This window comes from Lactuca virosa, chromosome 4 (genome assembly GCF_052849685.1).
Source record: "Lactuca virosa cultivar CGN04683 chromosome 4, Lactuca_virosa_CGN04683_v6, whole genome shotgun sequence".
Taxonomy (NCBI): Eukaryota; Viridiplantae; Streptophyta; class Magnoliopsida; order Asterales; family Asteraceae; genus Lactuca; species Lactuca virosa.
The window spans coordinates 139,164,883-139,186,712 of NC_136429.1; the positions used below are offsets into that span (position 1 = coordinate 139,164,883).

At 35.5% G+C, this 21,830-nt stretch overlaps 1 protein-coding gene across 1 annotated transcript; it reads left to right on the top strand.

The window, feature by feature from the left end:
• Window positions 1-395: 395 nt before the first annotated feature.
• Window positions 396-965, top strand: LOC145105116 (uncharacterized). The gene is made up of 3 exons (XM_079042250.1): window positions 396-442; window positions 533-689; window positions 783-965. Exons 1-3 carry the CDS (start codon window positions 396-398, stop codon window positions 963-965), a joined length of 387 nt encoding a protein of 128 aa, XP_078898376.1.
• Window positions 966-21,830: the final 20,865 nt, after the last annotated feature.

The following is a 21,830-nucleotide window of genomic DNA, read 5'->3' on the forward strand; positions in this document are numbered from 1 at the left end:
CTTCATCTTTTTAAATTTAGAATGTCAATTTATTTACAAAAATGCCCGTAGGTATTGACAAAAATACCCTAACCATTTACGTAGTAACCTTTGTACGTTAAAGGGCAATTATGTCAATTCATAGTCTAAACAGTTAGGCGCCATAATTTGTAGTCAGGCTTATCCCGTCGTTTTGAGTTTATCGGCGATTGATCATCTACATTTCATTCCCAACAATAAAAAATATGGCACGTTGATCAATAAACCCTAAAATCGTTGTTGTTATATAATTTGAATCACACTCGACGCAGTTCAACATAATGGCAGCGAGTTGTTCATTAGAAAGAATGCAAACAAGATAACAAGGAACAAGAATTACTGCTTTGCCGTTGCACTTGATCGAAAAAATAGTAACTATGGTTGGAGGAAATTCACCAATCGATGCTTTTAAGTGCCAGTTAGTGTAAGTATGATGTGCATTACTTATATTATACTTATATACATATTTAATTTAGTGTTTAATAGATTACTTTTGTTGATTTGTGACTTATAGTTGCAAACTATTTAGGGATTCTGTAACATCATACGCAATATATAAAATCATAGACACAAATCGATTAAGGTTTCGTCCATTAAGTATTCAACAGTATGAAGTCATAAGTAAATGCAAAAAGTTGAACAACCCACACGTAATCTTCAACGATGGAATGGTACTCTTTTTTTAAGCAATCGGATAATTGCGAATTCAATTAGTTTTCTATATTTGTATTTTTAAAATTGTATGATTACTTATTGTATGTTAGGTGAAGTATTTTAAGATAGGGGAAGAAATAGCAGGGAAACAGTTGCTTCAAGATGCAGGCGATCAGGGGCAGTTGGTTGCGATCTTCGTTCTGGGAATGATGTTGATGGCCGTGGGCATTGAAAGGAAGCAAGAAGATCTGATCATGTTAAATAATACCTACGTTCATACTAGAATAAGTTAGAATCTAAGGCATACCTGTAACAAGGTTCAAAACCATTTGGTAAGGAGATCAAAGCAGATAAAATTCAACGGCTTACATAGAAGTTGTGCAAAGCATCCTTCTGTGAGCAGTTATGGAACATATTTTATGTATCAGTATAGTTGGTTGTTGAATTGTGAAATTTGTTTGTGGGATGTATGTTTTGATAAGTTTGCTAGGATGTTTGACATTAGTTTGGAGTAGTTAGATATATGATTGTTGTTTCATAAACACAATTAGTGATGCATATTGTATGTTTATTTTGGTGTAAAATGAATATATACTTATAACTTTATTAAATGTTATTATATATTTGTTAGTTTTGATATGTATGTTATTTTTGTCTTTTTCATTTTACTAACCAAAAGTTTTTTGTGACCTAGTTGGATAGATTTCAAGGGCACTTTGGTCTATTTGCAATCTCTAAAGTGAAAGCGCCATTTTTGCTATAGAAATAAAAAAAGTGTTTAATCAAGTCGTTATTAAGGAAAAAACTGTATATATTGAATTTATATTTTAAGTAGATCTGTATCTATATTTATTATGAATGTTATTTAAATTTATAATTGCCCGTATACTACATGGGTTTTAACATGGTATTGAATAATATCGACCCAATAATACGACCTAGTATCCATCCAACACATTGAAATCGAGGGTTGTCGAAGGTAGCCTAATCGATATACACTTTGTTTGAATATGTGTTCTGCAAGTTTTTATCTCAATTAAACCATTCTACTAATATTCTATGCCTTTATCCAATAATAAAAGTTATTCAACCATTCAAATTAGAAAACTTTGAAGATTTGTTCAACATTCGGTCATTAGCTTTGTGAAACGAGTCAATGTTAAGGTACCTTTGCGATGTTTGTATGGTAACTATATATTTATTTAAATTTATACTTTATAGATTTAAGACAATGAACAATCCAAGTAAAAAATGGATGTATGAAAGAAAAGATAGTAGTAGTTGTATATCGCTTGTTTTCGTACAAGGAGTGAAAAATTTTATAGATTTTGCTACCAGTCAACATAGGTTCATGGACGAAGATAAAATCAAATGCCCATGCATAAAATGTCGTAACATACCATATACATAAGTTGATACTGTTAAGCATCATTTGTACAAGTTTGGTTTTGTTGAGGAATATTAGTGTTGGGATAAACTGATGGGTTTTAGCCAAAAGAACATCCTATGTGCTCATGCAAACCCTAAAGCTTGGATCCAGGCTTCTCTATTGTACATGCAATTTATCCAAGACTTTCTAACCCAAGATCTAGCATACATGATTCGAAATTGACATAAGAAAACAGATCTAGATAATTACCTCTTGAACAATAGCTTGAATCTTCTTGTCTTAGAGCTTAGAGTCACAAGTGTCACTCCTCTAGTGGCTCACAAACACCAAAGAAGCAAGAGGATGATATTGGAGAGAGGGAGAGGCATAATTTCGGCTATGATCTTTCTAGGGTATCAAGTGGTTGAAATTTGGAAGCCTTAGGGTCTTATTTATAATGGTGTTGCTAGGGTTTCAGCCTAAACCCTAATGGACAGCTTAGGCCTTAAGCTATCGAAGGAAGCTTCTGGAATAGGGCCTTATGATGGATGGAAACATCCTAATTTCGTCCATTCCTAGTCCAAGAGGCTCCTCAGGCCAATACTCCACTATCACGTATTTGACAGTTGAAGTCCCTGATATTAAATTAATGCCTTTTAGCCACATAATTATTTTCTTAATTAATTCTTGTCTAATATTAATTTAATTATATGATTTCTCTTTTAAAATATTATTCATATAATATATTAATAAACCATATTAACCTCTTTATTCATAAATCACCCTATCAAGTTGCTTTTGGTGAAGGCAACCCAAAAGAACCATGCACAATCGGGTCAAGTACTCACCAAATATAGTTACGGGCTTAGACACTAATCCAACAGTGTCCCACTTGGATAAGTCTAGTAACTACAAATAAAAATACAATTCGATTAGCAATCGTAACTCTCCAAGACACTGTTGAAATCTGATCTTATCAGTAACCTGTCCTCTAGATAAGTGATCGTATAGTCCTCCGTTCTAGATATCGTGTGGACAAATACATGGAACATAGTCATACTTATTGTCCAGCAGTTGTTTCTCGATCTCTGATTCTTTTGACATAGAACTTAATTGAACACATCATTTCAGTCCTGACCGGGACCGGCACATCAGTTAAACAAAATCATCAAGGGGCCCTGATATCGCTTTCACCTTCTTAGGATAAAAGGAACAGATAAACTTCGACTTATATGCATCTACCATTCAAAAATCAAATCATACACAACAATGTGTTATATAACATCAAGTTACTGATGCGTTTACGCATTATCAATGTACAACCAACTTGCAAACAATAAACCATATATCTAGGTTTTAAGACAAAATGATATTATCGTCTTGCGATCACTCATGATAAATTCCATGAAGTGATACCAGCAAGCGTTGCAGCAAACCTTTGCTATGTGTAATACACTTTAGACAATCTACACACCAAGTCATGACAATCTTCTTTCATACCTACTCCCAAAGTATGAGTGACTGTGGAACATTCGAATAATTTTATTATTCAGGAAGTCAAAACATTCAAAATGAAACAATAGGTAAATAATCAACATAAGACAGTAATATTACTTATAAATAATACTCTTTTATTTAATCATCAAATGTTAATTACATTAATCTATTACAAGTTTCTAATCTATCTAATCTAAAATAATACTCTTCTGACGATACCCTCTTTACTACGAGGAGTCCTTCCTCCACCTGATGTCGAAAAAAGTGGTATTTTCTATTGATATGTTGAGATCTACCATGATCCCTCAGTTCATTGGTCAAGGCAACCGCTCCTTCATTATCACATAAAATTTCCATGGGCTCCTTTATGGCTGGCACAACTCCAAAGTCTCCGATGAAGTTCTTCAACCATATCGCCTCCTTTGACGCTTCGCTCGCCGCTATATACTCTGATTCGCACGTTAAATCAGCTACAGTCTCCTTCTTGGAACTTTTCCAAGTCACTGCTCCTCCAATCAAGGTAAAGACCCAGCCTGACTGCGAACGGTAGTTGTCCCTGTCGGTTTAAAAACTGGCGTCACTATACCCTCTCACCCTTAAGTCATCACTCTCACTGAGGACTAGAAACCATTCATTGGTCCTCCGAAGCTACTTAAGAATATTTTTGACTGCGGTCCAATGTGCTTTGCCAAGGTTCCCTTGATATCTACTGACCATGCTCAAAGCGAAGCCCACATCAGGACGAGTACACGTCATTGTTGGATTAATGTCTAAGTCCATAACTATAATTGGTAAGACTTCACCCGACCCGGCATGGTCCATTTGGGTTGCATGGCATCATGCATTTGGATAGACTATAATGAGAGAAATAACACTTAAGGTTGGTTAATATATTATAATTTCTAATATATTAATAAGGTTATTTAATTAGTATTGATCAAGAATTAATTTGGAATTAATTAAGTGATCAAAAGGAGACTAATTAAATATATGGGTTGATTGTGTAAATCATTCATTCTTATATATGTGGGCTTGTGATCCAAGATTCCTTATGTTGGACTAAGTCCATGGGGTGACCCATGGATACTCCATGGAGGTTAAAATCCATGGAGCATAAGGAATGGGTAAAGTTATGAGTTACATGGTGTAACCCTAATAGCCACCATATAAAAGAATCCCATGGCTCAAGAAATCGTGCACTAATGTGTGAGTGTGAGGGCTAGATGATTTCAAGGAGTGTTCAAGTTTCTCTCAAGTTATTCCAAGTGTATTTGGTGTTGTGTGAACCATTTGAGGTGTCACACTTGGGGCACTAGGCACTCAAGCTTCATGAAGACATTCTACACCAAAGAGGTATGTATTCTATCTTGTTATATTTATTATTTTGTATGCTAGATTAGGATAATACCTTGGATGTTCATAATTGTATGTATAATAGAGAAAACATAGATCCAAGGTATTTAGGGTTGCATGTACACTTAGGAGTGTTAGAATGCTCATAACGCAACAGTGGTATCAGAGCCCGGTTTGTTTTTTTGTTATACTTGCAAAAGTAGCTGAAAAATCGAGTTGGATGCATATATTCGATTGTTTTGGCTGGAATTGGACTAGGAACATTACCCTAAGATGTTTTTGGACTTATAAACTTGTTTTTGATGTGGTAATGTTCATGCTAATCCAATTTCTAAGATAACTGTCATAATTTCAAGATTTGTATTAGTTTGTATGTTCATGCTAATTTCTTAAAGATTGATGATTTGAATTATCTTGTTCTTATGAGGTTCTTAGATTAATAGAAAAGTTGTGTGAAATAGTTGTTTTCAATCCATTTTAATCTAAGAGTTGATTCCAAAGTGTGTTTTTGTAACTTGTCCTCAAGTTATATGAAAAGTCACATTTAAGAATCATAAAACTCATAAAAGTTGGCAAAGGTTACAAAATGAAGAGTATCTTCATTAAATTTAAAAAAAAAAGTGTAACCTTAATTAGTTCCATAAGTTACAATAAAAAAAAGTTATTTTTTTTATTAATTAGTTTAAAGTCTTCCATAACTTGTCCTCAAGTTATGGAACTTGAAGAGTTTTTTTTTTAATTAAAACTACTTTAAACTCATAAGTTATGGAATTAATTAGTTTTGAATAGTTTCAAAACTTGCCCTCAAGTTTTGGAATTTGAAAAATTTTCACTTATGAATACTTTAATTCCAAGTTAGCCCTTAGAATTTTAAAAGTTAAAATTCAACCCTTATACTTTATAATATTATAAGTTAATAATATTTATATATATGTATAAGAGTAAAGTCAGTCTTACCGTTAGTAGGCCTCATTCACGAAGCCGGTCTATAAGGGGTATAAGGTTACTGCCTATAAAATGGCAGTTTAATGGGTGTCCACTCTCACCCACCGCTTCCTTGACTGGTGGAGGGTCGTTAGCCGAACGGGTAGGACAAGGACTATAATTCTCCTTTCATTAAAAGTATTAATGATAAATACTAAGTAACTAAACTCTTATTAATACCCAATCTTAGTTACTTAGGAAAATGTGAATTTGGTGCTAACCCATGAAATTACACTTTGCACTTTACTTAAGTCGTTAGTGGAGCGTGTGTGGTTAACCGGCACACTAACCTGGAGTTAACAAGGTAGGCAAAGGGTAACTTAATATTTATCATAGTATCGGTGGAGCGTGTGTGGTTAACCGGCACACTGATTAAGGGGTAAATATTAAGGGTACCAAGTATATTTGCATGGTTATTCACACCTTGTTTTGTGATCCTCGGCATCCCAGTCACAAAACCTGAAGGGCACACTCGAGATTGAAACATGCCTTTGAACAGTTCAATGAATCTCAAAGATCTAGGACTTTCAAATCCAATTAAAACCTAATAAATTATTTCGTTTTTCATGGTGGAAATTGGTGAATCGTCATTCACCTACCTTCAAATATTTTATAGCTTGGATTACGGCGTCCCTCTTCTAAGTTATAAAATAGTTTGTTGGGTCCTAGCCTTAATATTTCATATTGGGTGTCATATTAAGGACTTTAAATCAACTATCTTGAATATCTCCCAAAAAGATGTCTGGTCTAGACATTTATGATCTTCCCAAATCTCTTGAAACAAGCTTTCCAAAATGAAGATGATGTCCCATGGATATCGTACTTCTTTCACCTCCTCTAATTATTCTCCCTAACCCACAAGTTCCTAAAAAGTTTAAGGTCACTCAAGCCCTATTGGCAAGGCAAGGTCTAGGTGTGATCACATCTTGGAGATGTAGTCACATATTGACAAGCCGGGAGAGTTGGGTGTCAAAGTCTTGAGAAAGTTGGTGGCTCAACTACTTTCTAAGTCACATAATGAGTTCTTTTGGGAATCCTATGAAACAGACTAAGACAAGACCCTTAATGATCTTATCTATTTGCTAAGATCAACTTCCTAAAACGCTATAGACATTGACAATGATGACAATGGATATCCAGTAAAGCTCTTTCTCTTCCCAATGGAAAGGGATCGGCCATAGTCAACTCGGTTGACCCAATGGTAAAGAGAGAGGCAAAGTCTGAGATAGTCCCATTATCAAGGGTCCATAGGTAACTATTGCCAAAGGAAGGGGCATTGGTTACGAAGCTGGCAAATTTACCTAAGGATGTTAAAGTCAATAAGTTTGGCTCTACTTCAGGTAAAGTCCATTGTCTAACTCTATTAAGTACATGCTGATTCTGATTGCGAAGATGGATTTCAATCGCATGGTTCGGTGATCAGAATTTTGGGCTATTACTTAAGAGTTATGATATTTATATTGCTTAGGAATAGATAACAACAAGGTTTTCATATGGATTGTAAGGATAAGTATTTCTGCAAAGTTTTAAAATAAAAGAAAAAGGTTTTGATTTTATTTATTTTAAGTATCCTTACAATGGCATTTGTGAAAAGTTGTTGCTTATAAGATTCCATTGATAGCAATATTGGAAAAATGGATTTGATTCTTTCGGTTGTGGTAGTGTCTAATATTACCAAATAAGGAAAGATTCTCATCACCCAAGGTTCAATTGGACCGAAACTTGGAATCATGCAAGTTGTATAGTATGATGAATGAGAACTTTCAGCTTGGAAAATTAAGACTAATTCCTTATGTGAATAAGGAAAGGACTAAGGGATCGAGTACACATTCTTGTGCACTGGTCAAGTCCACCACAAAAGATCAAGAAGACTATTCGTCATGATTTACTTAAGTTCAGTAAATATGGTTATACTTATAAGTTTAAGTATAAGTCTGTAGCATTGGAGAAGTTTCAATGTGAGACAGAACGAATAAGAAGAATCAAAGTATGGCAGAAAGATAAAAGTTTCTCAAATCTGAAAAGATGGGAGAGTACTTTAGTATCATGTTTATGATCATCTTAAAGATTAAGATACCATATCACAATTGGTCCTCAAAAGTCATCTTAGTGCATTCTTATGACTAAGAAGAGGAGTCATGAATTGTTGAAATGGTTAAATCAAAAAGATGAGTCATACTTCGTTCCAAAACAATTCTTAGAGTCATACTCCAAGATTGTAACTTGAGTGACATATCTTAAAGAGGGTTTGTTAACACTAGTCAAATGTAAGAGTAAAAGGTTATCTACTCTTGTACATTTGAAATTGGTAAGTTGTGATGTTTTGGATAAAACAGAGACCAACTTAGGCCAATTGTGTAAAGTGTTAGTCTTGATAAAGAATCTGCACTATCTCTTGAATATTTGACAAGGGAGTCTTATATGTCAAGAGGACAGTGGGAGTCTTAAAGCTCTTGAAAGTTTCAAGACTTAATCAAGAATAAAACCTAAAGTCCTTCACTAGCACACGACTTGAGGTTTATAACCTATCGTGTTGAAATTTTTGTGCCTATTCAAGTTGGCTTTGCATAGGAGTTCTGAGAGTTCTCAATTGGTTGCACAACTACTTGGAAGCAATGGCAGGCCCCTGAGCTGCCAAATGGCAAGAATTTAAGATTGCACAAGTTTAATCAATATGAGTTTGGATTTGTCACTAACCTTGTCTTGTGATTATGGTTTTGACAAATTCACATGGATAAGAACACATTCACTATTAAATCTAAGTGTCATAAGGTTTCTCTCCGATTCATGAAAATGATGGTGAGGAAACACTTTCACTAAGTAGATTTTAGCTAGATAGCAATTGTGATATTTGCATTCTCAAAGTCGTTAGTGGAGCGTGTGTGGTTTACCGGCACACTAACATTGACTTGTGAGAAGTGGAAAAGGTCTAAACAATTGAGACTATGATTACGGCATCCCTCTTCATAGTTCTAAAATTGTTTAGACACACATGTGAGCTATCTAAGAGAGGTGTATGATTTTCATAAAGTTTTATCAAAACAATCTAGTATCAGAAATCTGAACTTTGGTAAGAAAGTCAGCTGATTTCTGAGTACATGTCAAAGCTAGTGGGAGCATAAGTGTTATGCTAATAATCATCATGTTAGTGGGAGCATGATAATTATGACAAAGGTTGCAAGTTAGAAATGTTAATTATAGAAAATAAAAGTTTCAATTCGTGAGGTTGCAGGGGTTGAAAAAGTTGTTTTGCTATAATTAAGGGAGAGGAAATTATACTTCATTTCAATTTTAAAAGCTTAGATTGAGATTTTAATCGTATTTAATCAAGGATATATATATATATATATATATATATATATATATATATATATATATATATATATATATATATATATATATATGAATTTCATGTTGGAATGGCTCAACATAAGGAAAATCTATATATGGGTCCATTATTTGCGTTCTAAAATTCGATTATGATTACGGCATCCCTTTTCATAATCTGAATTTTGAGAACTTGGAAAATTGAAATGGAAATATTATAGCAAAAGACTGGTTTAGTCTTTATGTGAGACATCATGAATCGTGTCCCATATGCTTCGGATATAGGATCGATTACATGTGCTATATTCATCCTTTCTAAAATTTTCCAAATGTCTGGGGCATTATGAAGGGAAAAGGTCTAGAATTGGATATGACTAAAATGATTAAGCAATTGTCGAGGACAATCTAAGGTTTACCAAAGATTGGTTGCTCAAGGACAGTTGGAAGTATAATGTTAATTCTGGAAGGACCATATTGACATAATTTGTAAGGAGGCAACTCTTGTTCAGAAGTGATAGTCAAAATGGAATATGGAAATGTTTCAAAGTTAGAAATTATTCAACCTGTGTAAGATTAGGAAACTTAATGAAAGAAGGATGTTTCCAAGGAGCTGATCTCCTTTGGAATGCTTTGTAATGATTGTTGTCAAGTCTTTCTGACTTCGTGCATAATCATTAAGAGGATCAATGCATATAAGTTTAGAATCTAACAGATTTCAGTAAATGGCATGAATTTGGAATTCTTGCATTTGCAGTAAGGATTTGGGACTGTGAAAAGAGGATCATTGGAGTGATGTTCAATTGATCTATTTTACAAAGTAAAGATCATAGACAAACATAGTATGCATACTTGGTGTATGGCATGACTAGTGTTTAGAAAACATAGTGTACATGCTTGGAGCATGGGACAACTATTGTTTTAAATTCAAGTATAAAGTTGATAAAACCGAAACAATGAATAATGAGTAATCAGTATGGTGATAAATAAAAGTGTTTATTTATATTCATAGGGTTTGATACCATATTTGATTCATTTATTCTTCTGTTTCACTTTGCATGTTTTGACTTCCAGAATAACTAAGTCGCTCTTCCTGAATGATTAAGTTATTCAAACCATCCACAGTCGGTCATATGTTGGAAGTAGATATGAATCAAGACTGTCATGGGTTGGTTTGTAGAGGTCCAAGTTGGTGGACAAAGTGGTGCTACAACACTCATGAGTGCTCATAAGTTCTGAGTATTAGATTCAACCCGCGCTCATTTGAATCACTTCATGGATTTTATCACGAGTGATCATGAGACGATAATATCTTATATTCTTCAAACCTAGAGATATGAGTTGTTACTATGAGTTGGTTATACATTGATTGCACAAAAACGCATTGGTAACTCAATGTTATAAAACGTGCCTTTGTGTATGATTCAACAAGTAGTAGAACAAGCCATATGAGTCGAAGTTTATCCATTCCTTTTACCTTCGGGATAAAAGCGATATCTGTGGGCCCCTCGATGATTTAGCGATGACACATGTGAGTGCTTGGCCAAGCCAGGACTGATTTGATTTGTTCAATCAGTCAGTCATCATAAATCGAAAATCGGGAAACAACAAATGGACAGAGAGAATGATTATAATCCATGTCTCAGTCCATATGATATCTAGAATGGAGGAATATATGATCCCTTATCTAATGGACAAGTCATTGACAAAGGTCAGAGTTCATCGACAAGGTCAGAGTTCGACAGAAGCTTTTGAGAGCTACGATTGCTGATCGGTTCCTGAAGTCATACGCAATAATAGTTTTAGACTTATCCAAGTGGGAGACTGTTGGATTAATGTCTAAGTCCATAACTATAATTGGTAAGACTTGACCCGGCCCGGCATGGTCCATTTGGGTTGCATGGCATCATGCATTTGGATAGACTATAATGAGAGAAATAACACTTAAGGTTGGTTAATATATTATAAGTTCTAATATATTAATAAGGTTATTTAATTAGTATTGATCAAGAATTAATTTGGAATTAATTAAGTGATCAAAAGGAGACTAATTAAATATATGGATTGATTGTGTAAATCATTCATTCTTATATATGTGGGCTTGTGATCCAAGATTCCTTATGTTGGACTAAGTCCATGGGGTGACCCATGGATACTCCATGGAGGTTAAAATCCATGGAGCATAAGGAATGGGTAAAGTTATGAGTTACATGGTGTAACCCTAATAGCCACCATATAAAAGAATCCCATGGCTCAAGAAATCATGCACTAATATGTGAGTGTGAGGGCTAGACGATTTCAAGGAGTGTTCAAGTTTCTCTCAAGTTATTCCAAGTGTATTTGGTGTTGTGTGAACCATTTGAGGTGTCACACTTGGGGCACTAGGCACTCAAGCTTCATGAAGACATTCTACACCAAAGAGGTATGTATTCTATCTTGTTATATTTATTATTTTGTATGCTAGATTAGGATAATACCTTGGATGTTCATAATTGTATGTATAATAGAGAAAACATAGATCCAAGGTATTTAGGGTTGCATGTACACTTAGGAGTGTTAGAATGCTCATAACCCAACAGTCATAGCATACATAATCGAGCCAACTGCAGAAGCGTATGGTACTCGGCTCATTTTATCTATCTTGACTTCGGTACTCAGACTTTGAGTCTTACTCAATTTGGCATTACTTTGGATTGGGAGCTCCCTCTTCTTTGAATTCTCCATACTAAAATGTTTTAGTACCTTGTCCAAGTAAGTATTTTGACTAAGTCCTAGTAGTCTCTTACTTCTGTTTCTCACTATCCTTATTCCCAGAATATAGGCAGCCTCTCCGAGGTCTTTCATAGCGAAGCATTTCCCAAGCCAGGTTTTAACTTCCTTTAGGGTTGGGATGTCGTTTCCTATGACTAGTATGTCATCGACATACAATACGAGAAAGCTAACTATACTCCCACTGGCTTTGACATATACACATGATTCATCCTCGCTTCTCAAAAAACCAAACTCTTGTTTTAGTCCATAGATGGACTTCTGAAGCTTAAAGACTCTATTGGGATGCTTCGCATTGACAAAACCATCTGGCTGACTCATGTAAACATCCTCAGCCAACTTCCTATTAAGGAAAGCGGTTTTGACATCTATCTGCCATATTTCATAGTCATGAAATGCAGCAATGGCTAGCATCACCCTGATACACTTTATCATCACAACTGGTGAGAAGGTCTCATCATAGTCAACTCCTGGAGTTTGAGTAAAGCCCTTCGCATCCAATCGCGCTTTATAAGTGTGCACATTCCCATCCATGTCGTTCTTCTACTTGAAGATCCATTTGCACCCGACCGTCTTACGACCTGGCACATTGTCAACCAAGTTCCAAACTTGGTTGTCATACATGGACTAAATCTCGCTGTCCATAGCCTCTTTCCATTTTGCAGACTTCGGGCCTGCCATGGCTTCCTTATAGCTGTTAGGTTCGTCCAAAGTTATTAGTGTACTATCACTAATAAACGTATCACCCTCACTTGTTAGATGAAAACCATACAACACAGGCGGAACACTAACTCTACTGGAACATCTAAGAGGTAAGGATTCGTCAATCGGTTCAACCAGAGTTTCCTCCTCGGGTTGAGCGCCAATGTTAGAGGTTCCTTCATCACTCGACTCTTGAAGCTCTTCAATATCGATTTGCCTCCCACTGTTCGCTTGTCTTATGAGTTATCACTCTCGGAAAACCCCTCTCCTCACAACAAATACAACATTGTCACTTGGTCTATAGAAGAGATATCCAAAGGACTTCTGCGGGTAGAAGATGAAAATACACCACTCACTACGAGGTTCGAGCTTGTCGTGAGTCTCTCGTCTTACGAAATCCTCGCTACCCCAAACCTTGATGTGTGCCAACGAGGGAGCTTTCCCTTTCCACATCTCGTGAGGGGTTTTGACAACCTTCCTCGTAGGGACTAAGTTAAGGATATGGGCGGCAGTCTCTAAGGCATACCCCAGAATGAGATAGGTAGTGAAGCATGACTCATCATGGAACGAACCATGTCTATCAAGGTTTGATTACGCCTCTCAGCCACACCATTCAATTTCGGTGTCCTAAGGGGCGTCAATTGCGAAACAATTCAACATTCCTTAAGGTAGTCGTGGAATTCAAGACTTAGGTACTCTCCACCTCGATCAGATCGAAGCATCTTGATTTTCCTGCCCAATTGATTCTCCACTTCTTGCTTGAACTCTTTGACCATTTCAAAGGTTTCTGATTTATGCCTGATTAAGTAGATATAGCCATATCTGCTATAATCATCGGTAAAAGTCACGTAGAAGCGGAAAGCATCCCTTGTGGCGGATCTAAAGGGACCACATACATCAGTATGTATGAGATCCAATAAACCATCACCCCTCGGACAAGTGCCAGTGAAGGGTGACTTGGTCATCTTTCCAAGTAAACAAGACTCGCACACGTCATCGACCCTAAGGTCGAATGACTCCAACACTCCATCCATTTGGAGTTGGGCTATGCGTTTCTTGTTGACATGTCCAAGACGACAATGCCACAAGCATGATTTATCCAAATCATTGGAAGAATCAATACACAACACATCATTTCCTAAATTTTCTACAACCATCACAGTTTCATATATTCCATTACAAGGCAATGTTTCAAAATAGAAAACACCATTAAGATAAGCATTAAGAGAACCCTCTTCATTATCAAATGAATATCTAAAACCTTGTCTATACAAACCATGAAATGAAATGATGTTTCTTGTCATATCTGGCGAATAGCAACAATTATTTAAATCTAATCCTAATCCACTACTGAGCACTAAAGAGTAAACTCCGATCATGGTGACAGGCGACGATCTTCTGTTCCCCATGATCAAATTTATCTTCCCATGCTCCACATCCCTATTTCTTCTTAGGCCCTGCAAATCAGAACAAATGTGAAAACCACATCCTGTATCAAGAACCCAAGAAATAGCATGTGATGAATCATCAGATTTAATAGTGTAAATACCTGCGTAGGACGGCTTGATCTTTCCATCCTTGATATCTTGCAGATATTTCGGACAGCTTCGTTTCCAATGCCCTATTTTGTGGCAGTGGTGGCACTCTGCCTCCTTGGGGTTAGAGTTGGGTTTAGCAGGACCAACCTTGGTTCCAATAGAAAAGGAGCCATTTTGGGACTTTCCCTTATGGTGGCTCTTTGAGGGAGCCTTCCTCTTCTTACCCTTCGCTTGCCCAATTGCCAGGACTGGGGCAACAGTAGGAGTTGGAGATGATGCAATAGATTTGTCCTTGAGGTTGCTCTCGGCGGTCCTCAATAAGTCCTGAAGCTTGCTCAAGGAGACCTCCTCCTTGTTCATGTGGTAGGTCATGCGGAACTGGATATAGCAGGGAGGCAAGGAATGAAGGATGTTATCAATTGCCAGCTCTTCATCAAAGCTCAAATTCAACTTTAGCAGGCGATCGACATATCTTTGCATCTTTTGCAGATGAGCGGTAAGGGACTCTCCATTACCTATTTTGGTAGTGGTCATCGAAGTGATGATCTCGTACCTTTCTTGCCTAGCACTTTGGTGGTACCGGTCCAGCAGATCCTTATGCATCTCATAGGGATACATGTCCTCATAGGACTTCTGGAGTTCTGCAGTCATAGTCGCCATCATGATGCAATGGACTTTCATAGCATCACACTCATGGGCCTCAAAGGCCGCGATCTCTTCAGCAGAGGCAGTGTTGATGTCAATTTCCTTTAGCTTTTCATCGAGGACATACTCTTTGTCCTCGTAACGAGTGACCATTTGAATGTTTTGGATCCAATCATTGAAATTGGACCCGTCAAATATCACTCTTCCACACAAGTTCATGAGTGAGAACGAGCCAGAGGAACTTGAACCAGAAGCGTTGTTGTCGACGTTTGACATCTGAAAAGGAAAAAGAACAAAGTTTGATTAGAAAATGAATCCCCAATTAAACACCCAAATGAGAAATTATGGCTAGGATCCAACAACATTATTTACAAATTAGAAGAGGGATGCCGTAATCTAACAAGTAAATAATTTGAAGGTAAGTGAATGACGATTCACTAAATTTCATCATGAAAAACAAATAAAGCTAAGTTTTAAATGTATTGAAAACTCCTAGATCTTTTGAGATTCATTGAACTTTTCAATGGCATGTTTAAATCTCGATATTCCCCTCATGTTTCTGACTGGGATGCCGAGGATCACAAAGCGGGTGTGAATAACCATGAAAATGTACATGGTGCCCTCAATGTTACAGTCACATATTCGATGTGCCGGTTAACCACACACGCTCCATCAAACTATAACAAACATTGAGTCACCATTTGCCACCTTTCCTTAGAGCCCAATTAGTGTGTCGGCTAACCACACACGCTCCACTAATGTCTTAGCAAGGATACAAAGTGTAATTTCATGGAATTGCATCAATTCACTTTTGCCTAAAGTAACTAAGATTGGGAATTTTTTTGCAAAACATTTAGTTACTTTATTAATTCATTATACTTTTAATGAGGAAAGATTTTCCCTATCCTACCCATTCGGCTAACGACCCTCCACCAATCAAGGAAGCGGTGGGTGAGAATGGACACCCATTAAACGACCATTTTATAGGCCATAACCTTATACCCCCCTTATAGATCGGCTTCGTGAATGAGGCCTATTAATGGTAAGACTAGCATTTAAGTTATATATATATATATATATATATATATATATATATATATATATATATATATATATATATATATATATATATATATATATATTAATCTTATAATATTATAAAGTATAATGTTGAATTTTAAAGTTGGAAAATTCTAGGGTTTGAATTTTTAAATAATTCAAATTAAACTTTTAATCAAAAGTTTAAATTTCAAAACTTAAGGGCAAGTTTTGAACTTTTCAAAACACATAGGATCAAATAGCAAATAATTTAAAATTAAACATTTAAATTAATGATTACCTAAATTTGACATAATCAATTTTATTTACAAGATAATTCATCAAATAATTTAAATAATCAAATATTATCATATAAGGAATTAATCAGTCAAATAATTGGTGATTATCTTTTGTTTTGGTAAGGATAAACATATAACAACAATAAAATTCGGATTTTATTAGTCAAAATTGATTTTGGTAATTATCCTTCAGCAAAACAGCAGGAAACCCGAGAATCCCTCTGTTTGACGTCCCGACTCACCGAGTCCCCTTACGGACTCGTCGAGTTCATCCTACTCGTCGAGCCCACTTTGGGACTGGCCGAGTCTGTCAGTCAGGGGGCCAAAAAATGATTTTCAAGCAAGGCTCTGATACCACTGATGGGTTTTAGCCAAAAGAACATCATATGTGCTCATGAAAACCCTAAAGCTTGGATCTAGGCTTCTCTATTGTACATGCAATTTATGCAAGACTTTCTAACCCGAGATCTAGTATACATGATTCGAAATTGACATAAGAAAACAGATCTAGATAATTACCTCTTGAACAATAGCTTTAATCTTCTTGTCTTGGAGCTTAGAGTCACAAGTGTCACTCCTCTAATGGATCACAAACACCAAAGAAGCAAGAGGATGATATTGGAGAGAGGGAGAGGCACAATTTCGGCTATGATCTTTCTAGGGTATCAAGTGGTTGAAATTTGGAAGCTTTAGGGTCTTATTTATAATGGTGTTGCTAGGGTTTTAGCCTAAACCCTAATGGACAGCTTAGGCCTTAAGCTATCCAAGGAAGCTTCTGGAATAGGGCCTTATAGCCGAAATTATGGATGGACACATCCTAATTTCGTCCATGCCTAGTCCAAGAGGCTCCTCAGCTCAATACTCCACTATCACAAATTTGACCGTTTAAGTCCCTGATATTAAATTAATGCCTTTTAGCTACAGAATTAATTTCTTAATTAATTCTTGTCTAATATTAATTTAATTATATGATTTCTCTTTTAATATATTATTCATATAATATATTAATAAACCATATTAACCTCTCTATTCATAAATCACCCTGTCAAGTTGCTTTTGGTGAAAGCAACCCAAAAGGACCATGCACAATCGGGTCAAGTACTTACCAAACACAAATTTTAGTGTAGGTGCATGTTCTTATAGAGAAATGGTCATAGATGCAATGGCTCCTGATTTAAATAATAGTGATCCTGAAGAGGAACCAAATGCACTAGATAAAAAATTCTTTGATATGCTAGATGCAGCCGATAAAGAATTGTGGCATGGATGTGAAAAAGTGACACAACTATTTGCTGTAGCTAGACTATTGAATATAAAATCAGAGTATCGCATACCTGAACAAAGTTATGACGCTATCTGACAGTTGACAAATGATGTGTTACCGGAGGAGAATAATATGGTAGGTAGTTTATACGAGAGCAAAAAGTTAATACAAGAACTAGGTTTGCCTATGAAGATGATTGACTGCTGCACGTCTGGATGTATGATATATTGGAGGCAAGACAAAGATCTTTATCGGTGCAAATTCTGCAATGCAGATAGGTACAAACGGTCAAAAAAATTTGCCCAAATGTTCTCGCGTATCCTTCAAGAAAATGCATTACTTTCCTTTGATTCCAAGGTTGAAGAGACTGTATGGTTCATAAGGCACGGCCGCTTCCATGCGATGGCACTCCAAGAATCATGGACATGATGCTGGAGTAATGTGTCATCCATCCGATTCAAAAGCTTGGAAGCACTTTGACAAAAGTCATCCTTCATTTGCAGCAGAAGTACGTAATGTAAGATTAGGCCTCAGTACAGATGGGTTTACACCACATGGAGCATTTGGAAACAATATTCATATTGGCCTATTATTATCACACCTTATAACTTGCCACCTTCTATGTGCATGAAAGAGCCTTACATGTTTTTGACCGCACTTGTGTCATGACCGTCAAACCCTAAGCATAAAATAGATGTATTTTTGCAACCAGTTGTTGCAGTGTTGGAGCAATTATGGGAAGAAGGCGTAGTAACATATGATATATCTTTAAAACAAAATTTTCATCTAAGAGCAGCTTTGATGTGGACAATAAGCGATTTTACCGCATATGCAATGTTGTCCGGATGGTCTACAACAGGTAATCTAGCATGTCCTCATTGTGGGAAACATACACAAGCTTTCAGAATAAAAGAATGGTAATAAGATGTCATGGTTTGACTGCCATAGAAGATTTCTACAGGTAAATCACCCATATAGAAAGGATAAAAATAAGTTCAAGAAGAATCATGAAGTGATAGAAGGTCCTCCTCCAAGTAAGAATGGTGAACAAACTTTAAGGGAGATTGAACAATTAGGTTTGGTAAAAGTGAATGAACTAAATGTTGATGATGTAAACAAAAGATGTGGCGATCATGGTTGGAAAAAGAAAAGCATATTTTGGGATTTACCATATTGGAAAACAAACCTCATTAGACATAATTTTGATGTTATGCATATTGTGAAAAATATATTTGAAAACTTTTTTTACACTGTAATGGATGTCAAAGGGAAGACGAAGGACAATGTAGCAGCCAGAAGAGATCTGAAGCTCTATTGTAGAAAGAGAAAAGGAGTCAAAGATAATGAAAGAGCATACTACACTCTGGACAAGAATCAAAAGAAAGCCATATGCTAATGGGTGGAGAAATTACGTTTCCCCGATGGTTATGTTTTTAATTTGGGGACGTGTGTTGATTTAACAGGGTGTAGACTGTTCAGAATGAAAAGCCACAATTTTCATGTTTTTATGCAAATATTGATGCCAACTGCATTTTGTGAGATGTTGCCAAAACAAGAGTGGGAAGCATTAACAGATTTGAGTATTTTCTTCAAAAACATTAACAGCAACATCAATCACAACAAAAGACATGGAAAGGATTGAAACTGATATCCAAATAATACTGTGTAAATTAGAGACCATCTTTGTCCCTGGTATTTTTAACTCCATGGAACATTTACCAGTACATTTTCCATACGAAGCGAAGATAGCCGGTCATGTCCAATATCGGTGGATGTATCCATTTGAAAGGTTTGTATGGTACACCATAATGTATATTGCTATTTTTGTAAGCTGATTTAAATAATCTTCACTATAGGTATCTAAATAAGCTGAAAAAATATGTGAAAAATAAAGCTCGAGTGGAAGGGTCCGTTGTTAATGTGTACTTGCTACGTGAAGCATCTATATTTTGCTCTCATTATTTCAAGACTGATGTACCCACACGTAATAGAAAGTTGCATCGAAATGATGATGAAGGAGGAGATGAGCAAGCGGATGCTAACAACGACATGTTAGATAAATTTTCATATCCTGGGCGTCATTATGGAAGATTCACAAATAGAATGATGTCCGATGAGGAAGTGCATGCTGCCCAAACTTACATACTCCTTAACGAAGATAACATCAAGCATTACATCAGGTACGTAACATATGCATCACTTTTAATTATAATAATCATTTGTTGTGTAATTGCTATGAATTAATAACATTAACATGCATGATTTTGTTTATTACATTCATAGTAACTTCAAAATGTGATCCAACTGGTAATACAGAATATTTGAAGAAAATTTGAATGAACTTATGGGGGATATGGATGAACAGGTCCTTGCAGCTGAAGTTGAGAAGAACTTTGCAGTATGGTTTCAAAACTATGTGGGTGTTATTTTTGTATTTTTTTTTAAAATTAATTATTTTTTGTTATGGTTATAATTAATTGTAATTAAGTGTTTTACCATTTTTCATATAGCCACATAAGATCCCGATAAACAACTATCTGACCTTTCCAAAATGTCATTCAAAAAGTGAAATTATATAGTGTATACTTTGTCAATGGTTACAAGTTTCACACAGAATCTCATACTCTGAACAAATCAACAACCAATAGTGGATTGTGTGTTAGTAGTCAAGGAGGTGATTATTATGGTAAGGTAGAGGAAATTTTAGAAGTCGAGTACCCTAGTTACCCAATTAAAACCACAGTTTTGTTTAAATGTCACTGGTACGATCCAACACCTAACATAGGAGTTAAGGTTCACAAACAATATAATTTGGTCGAGATAAACTTCAAAAGAAAATACAAGTTCGCGCCATTTGTTTTAGCCATGCAAGCCACTCAAGTGTGTTACATTCCCTACCGAAATTCGAAAAAAAAACAACTCAGACTGGTGGGCTGTATTTAAAGTTAAACCTTGTGGTTGGACCACTGAAAATCATCCTCAAAAAGACGTTGCTTTCCAAGAAGATGAAGTTGAATCAAATGAAATCATTATACCAAGTGCAGCCGATACACACAATTATGATGATCACGAAATCTCAAGCAACGGTTCAGATAATGAAAATAATATTGATGAAGAAGGTGAAATTCATGAGGACAACGATGATGGTATTCCTGACAGCGAGGGTAGTGATGAGTATAGTACATCGAGCAATAAAGAAGAAGAGGATGAAGAATAAGAGGAGGAAGAAGATAATGACTAGATGTTTTTGGGTTTAATGTTTTTTTTCAGATGAAGTTAATTTGTAATTTGGTTTAATATCAATACATAAATGTAAACTAGCAAGAAAGCCCGGGCTTCGCCCCGAGATGTTTTTTTGTGTTTTTTATGTCGAAATGTAAAACTATTAACTGTAAAGCCCAAGAGTATCAAAGTGGCTAAAGAATTGTGGAAAAAACCTAAATGTTTTTCGTGTATATTTTGCCAAATGTATAATTTTTTACAATAAGGACTAAAAGTGTCAAAGTGGCTAAAAAATTGTGGCAAAAATCTAAATTTTTTTTGTGTTTTTTTTACCAAAATGTAAAAGTATTTTTTCCAAGGACCAAAAGTGTTAAAGTTACCAAAAAAATGTGGCAAAAATCTTAATGCCCAAAAAGTTCATATTGCTAACTCTTTTGCTTTTATATATATATATATATATATATATATATATATATATATATATATATATATATATATATATATATATATATATACTAATGTATTGCGTTATAGATTATGATATATATGTTATTTTTGTCTTTTCCATTTCAACAATCAAAATTTCACTATTACCTATAAAAGGATATAATATGTGAATAATGTGTTTTGACACAAATATCCTTAGTATTCACATATTTGGAATGATTTCAAGGGCACTTTGGTCTTTTTGCACTCTAAAGTGTTAAGGCGCCATCATACCTCTGACGTCACACCGGCGTTATCAGTTCTTCAACTATTCAGAACGACTCAACTTTTCTGGAAGATAAATCTCAATACAAACACTAAAACCCCCAAATCGTCGAAGGGTAATCGTTCTTAAAATCGATTTTCTCCGATAATAGACACACTTGTACTCCTCCCGACCAGATCATCATAAAGTAAGTTTTTTTTCATACCATGTTACACTGTTTTTCATAGTTTCACTTATTTTTTAAAAATGAATTGAAATCAACTACTCCAATGTCTATTTTGTAAGTAGAATGTCGAATACTAGAAGTCGTCGTTCGTTAGATGATCTCCCATTAGAGATTTTGAGTCAGATATTTGTAGTATTAGGGTCAGAATCTGTAAAAGACATCGTCTCTGCAATACTTTGGTAATTCTCAATAAACATCAACTAATGAATGTATATT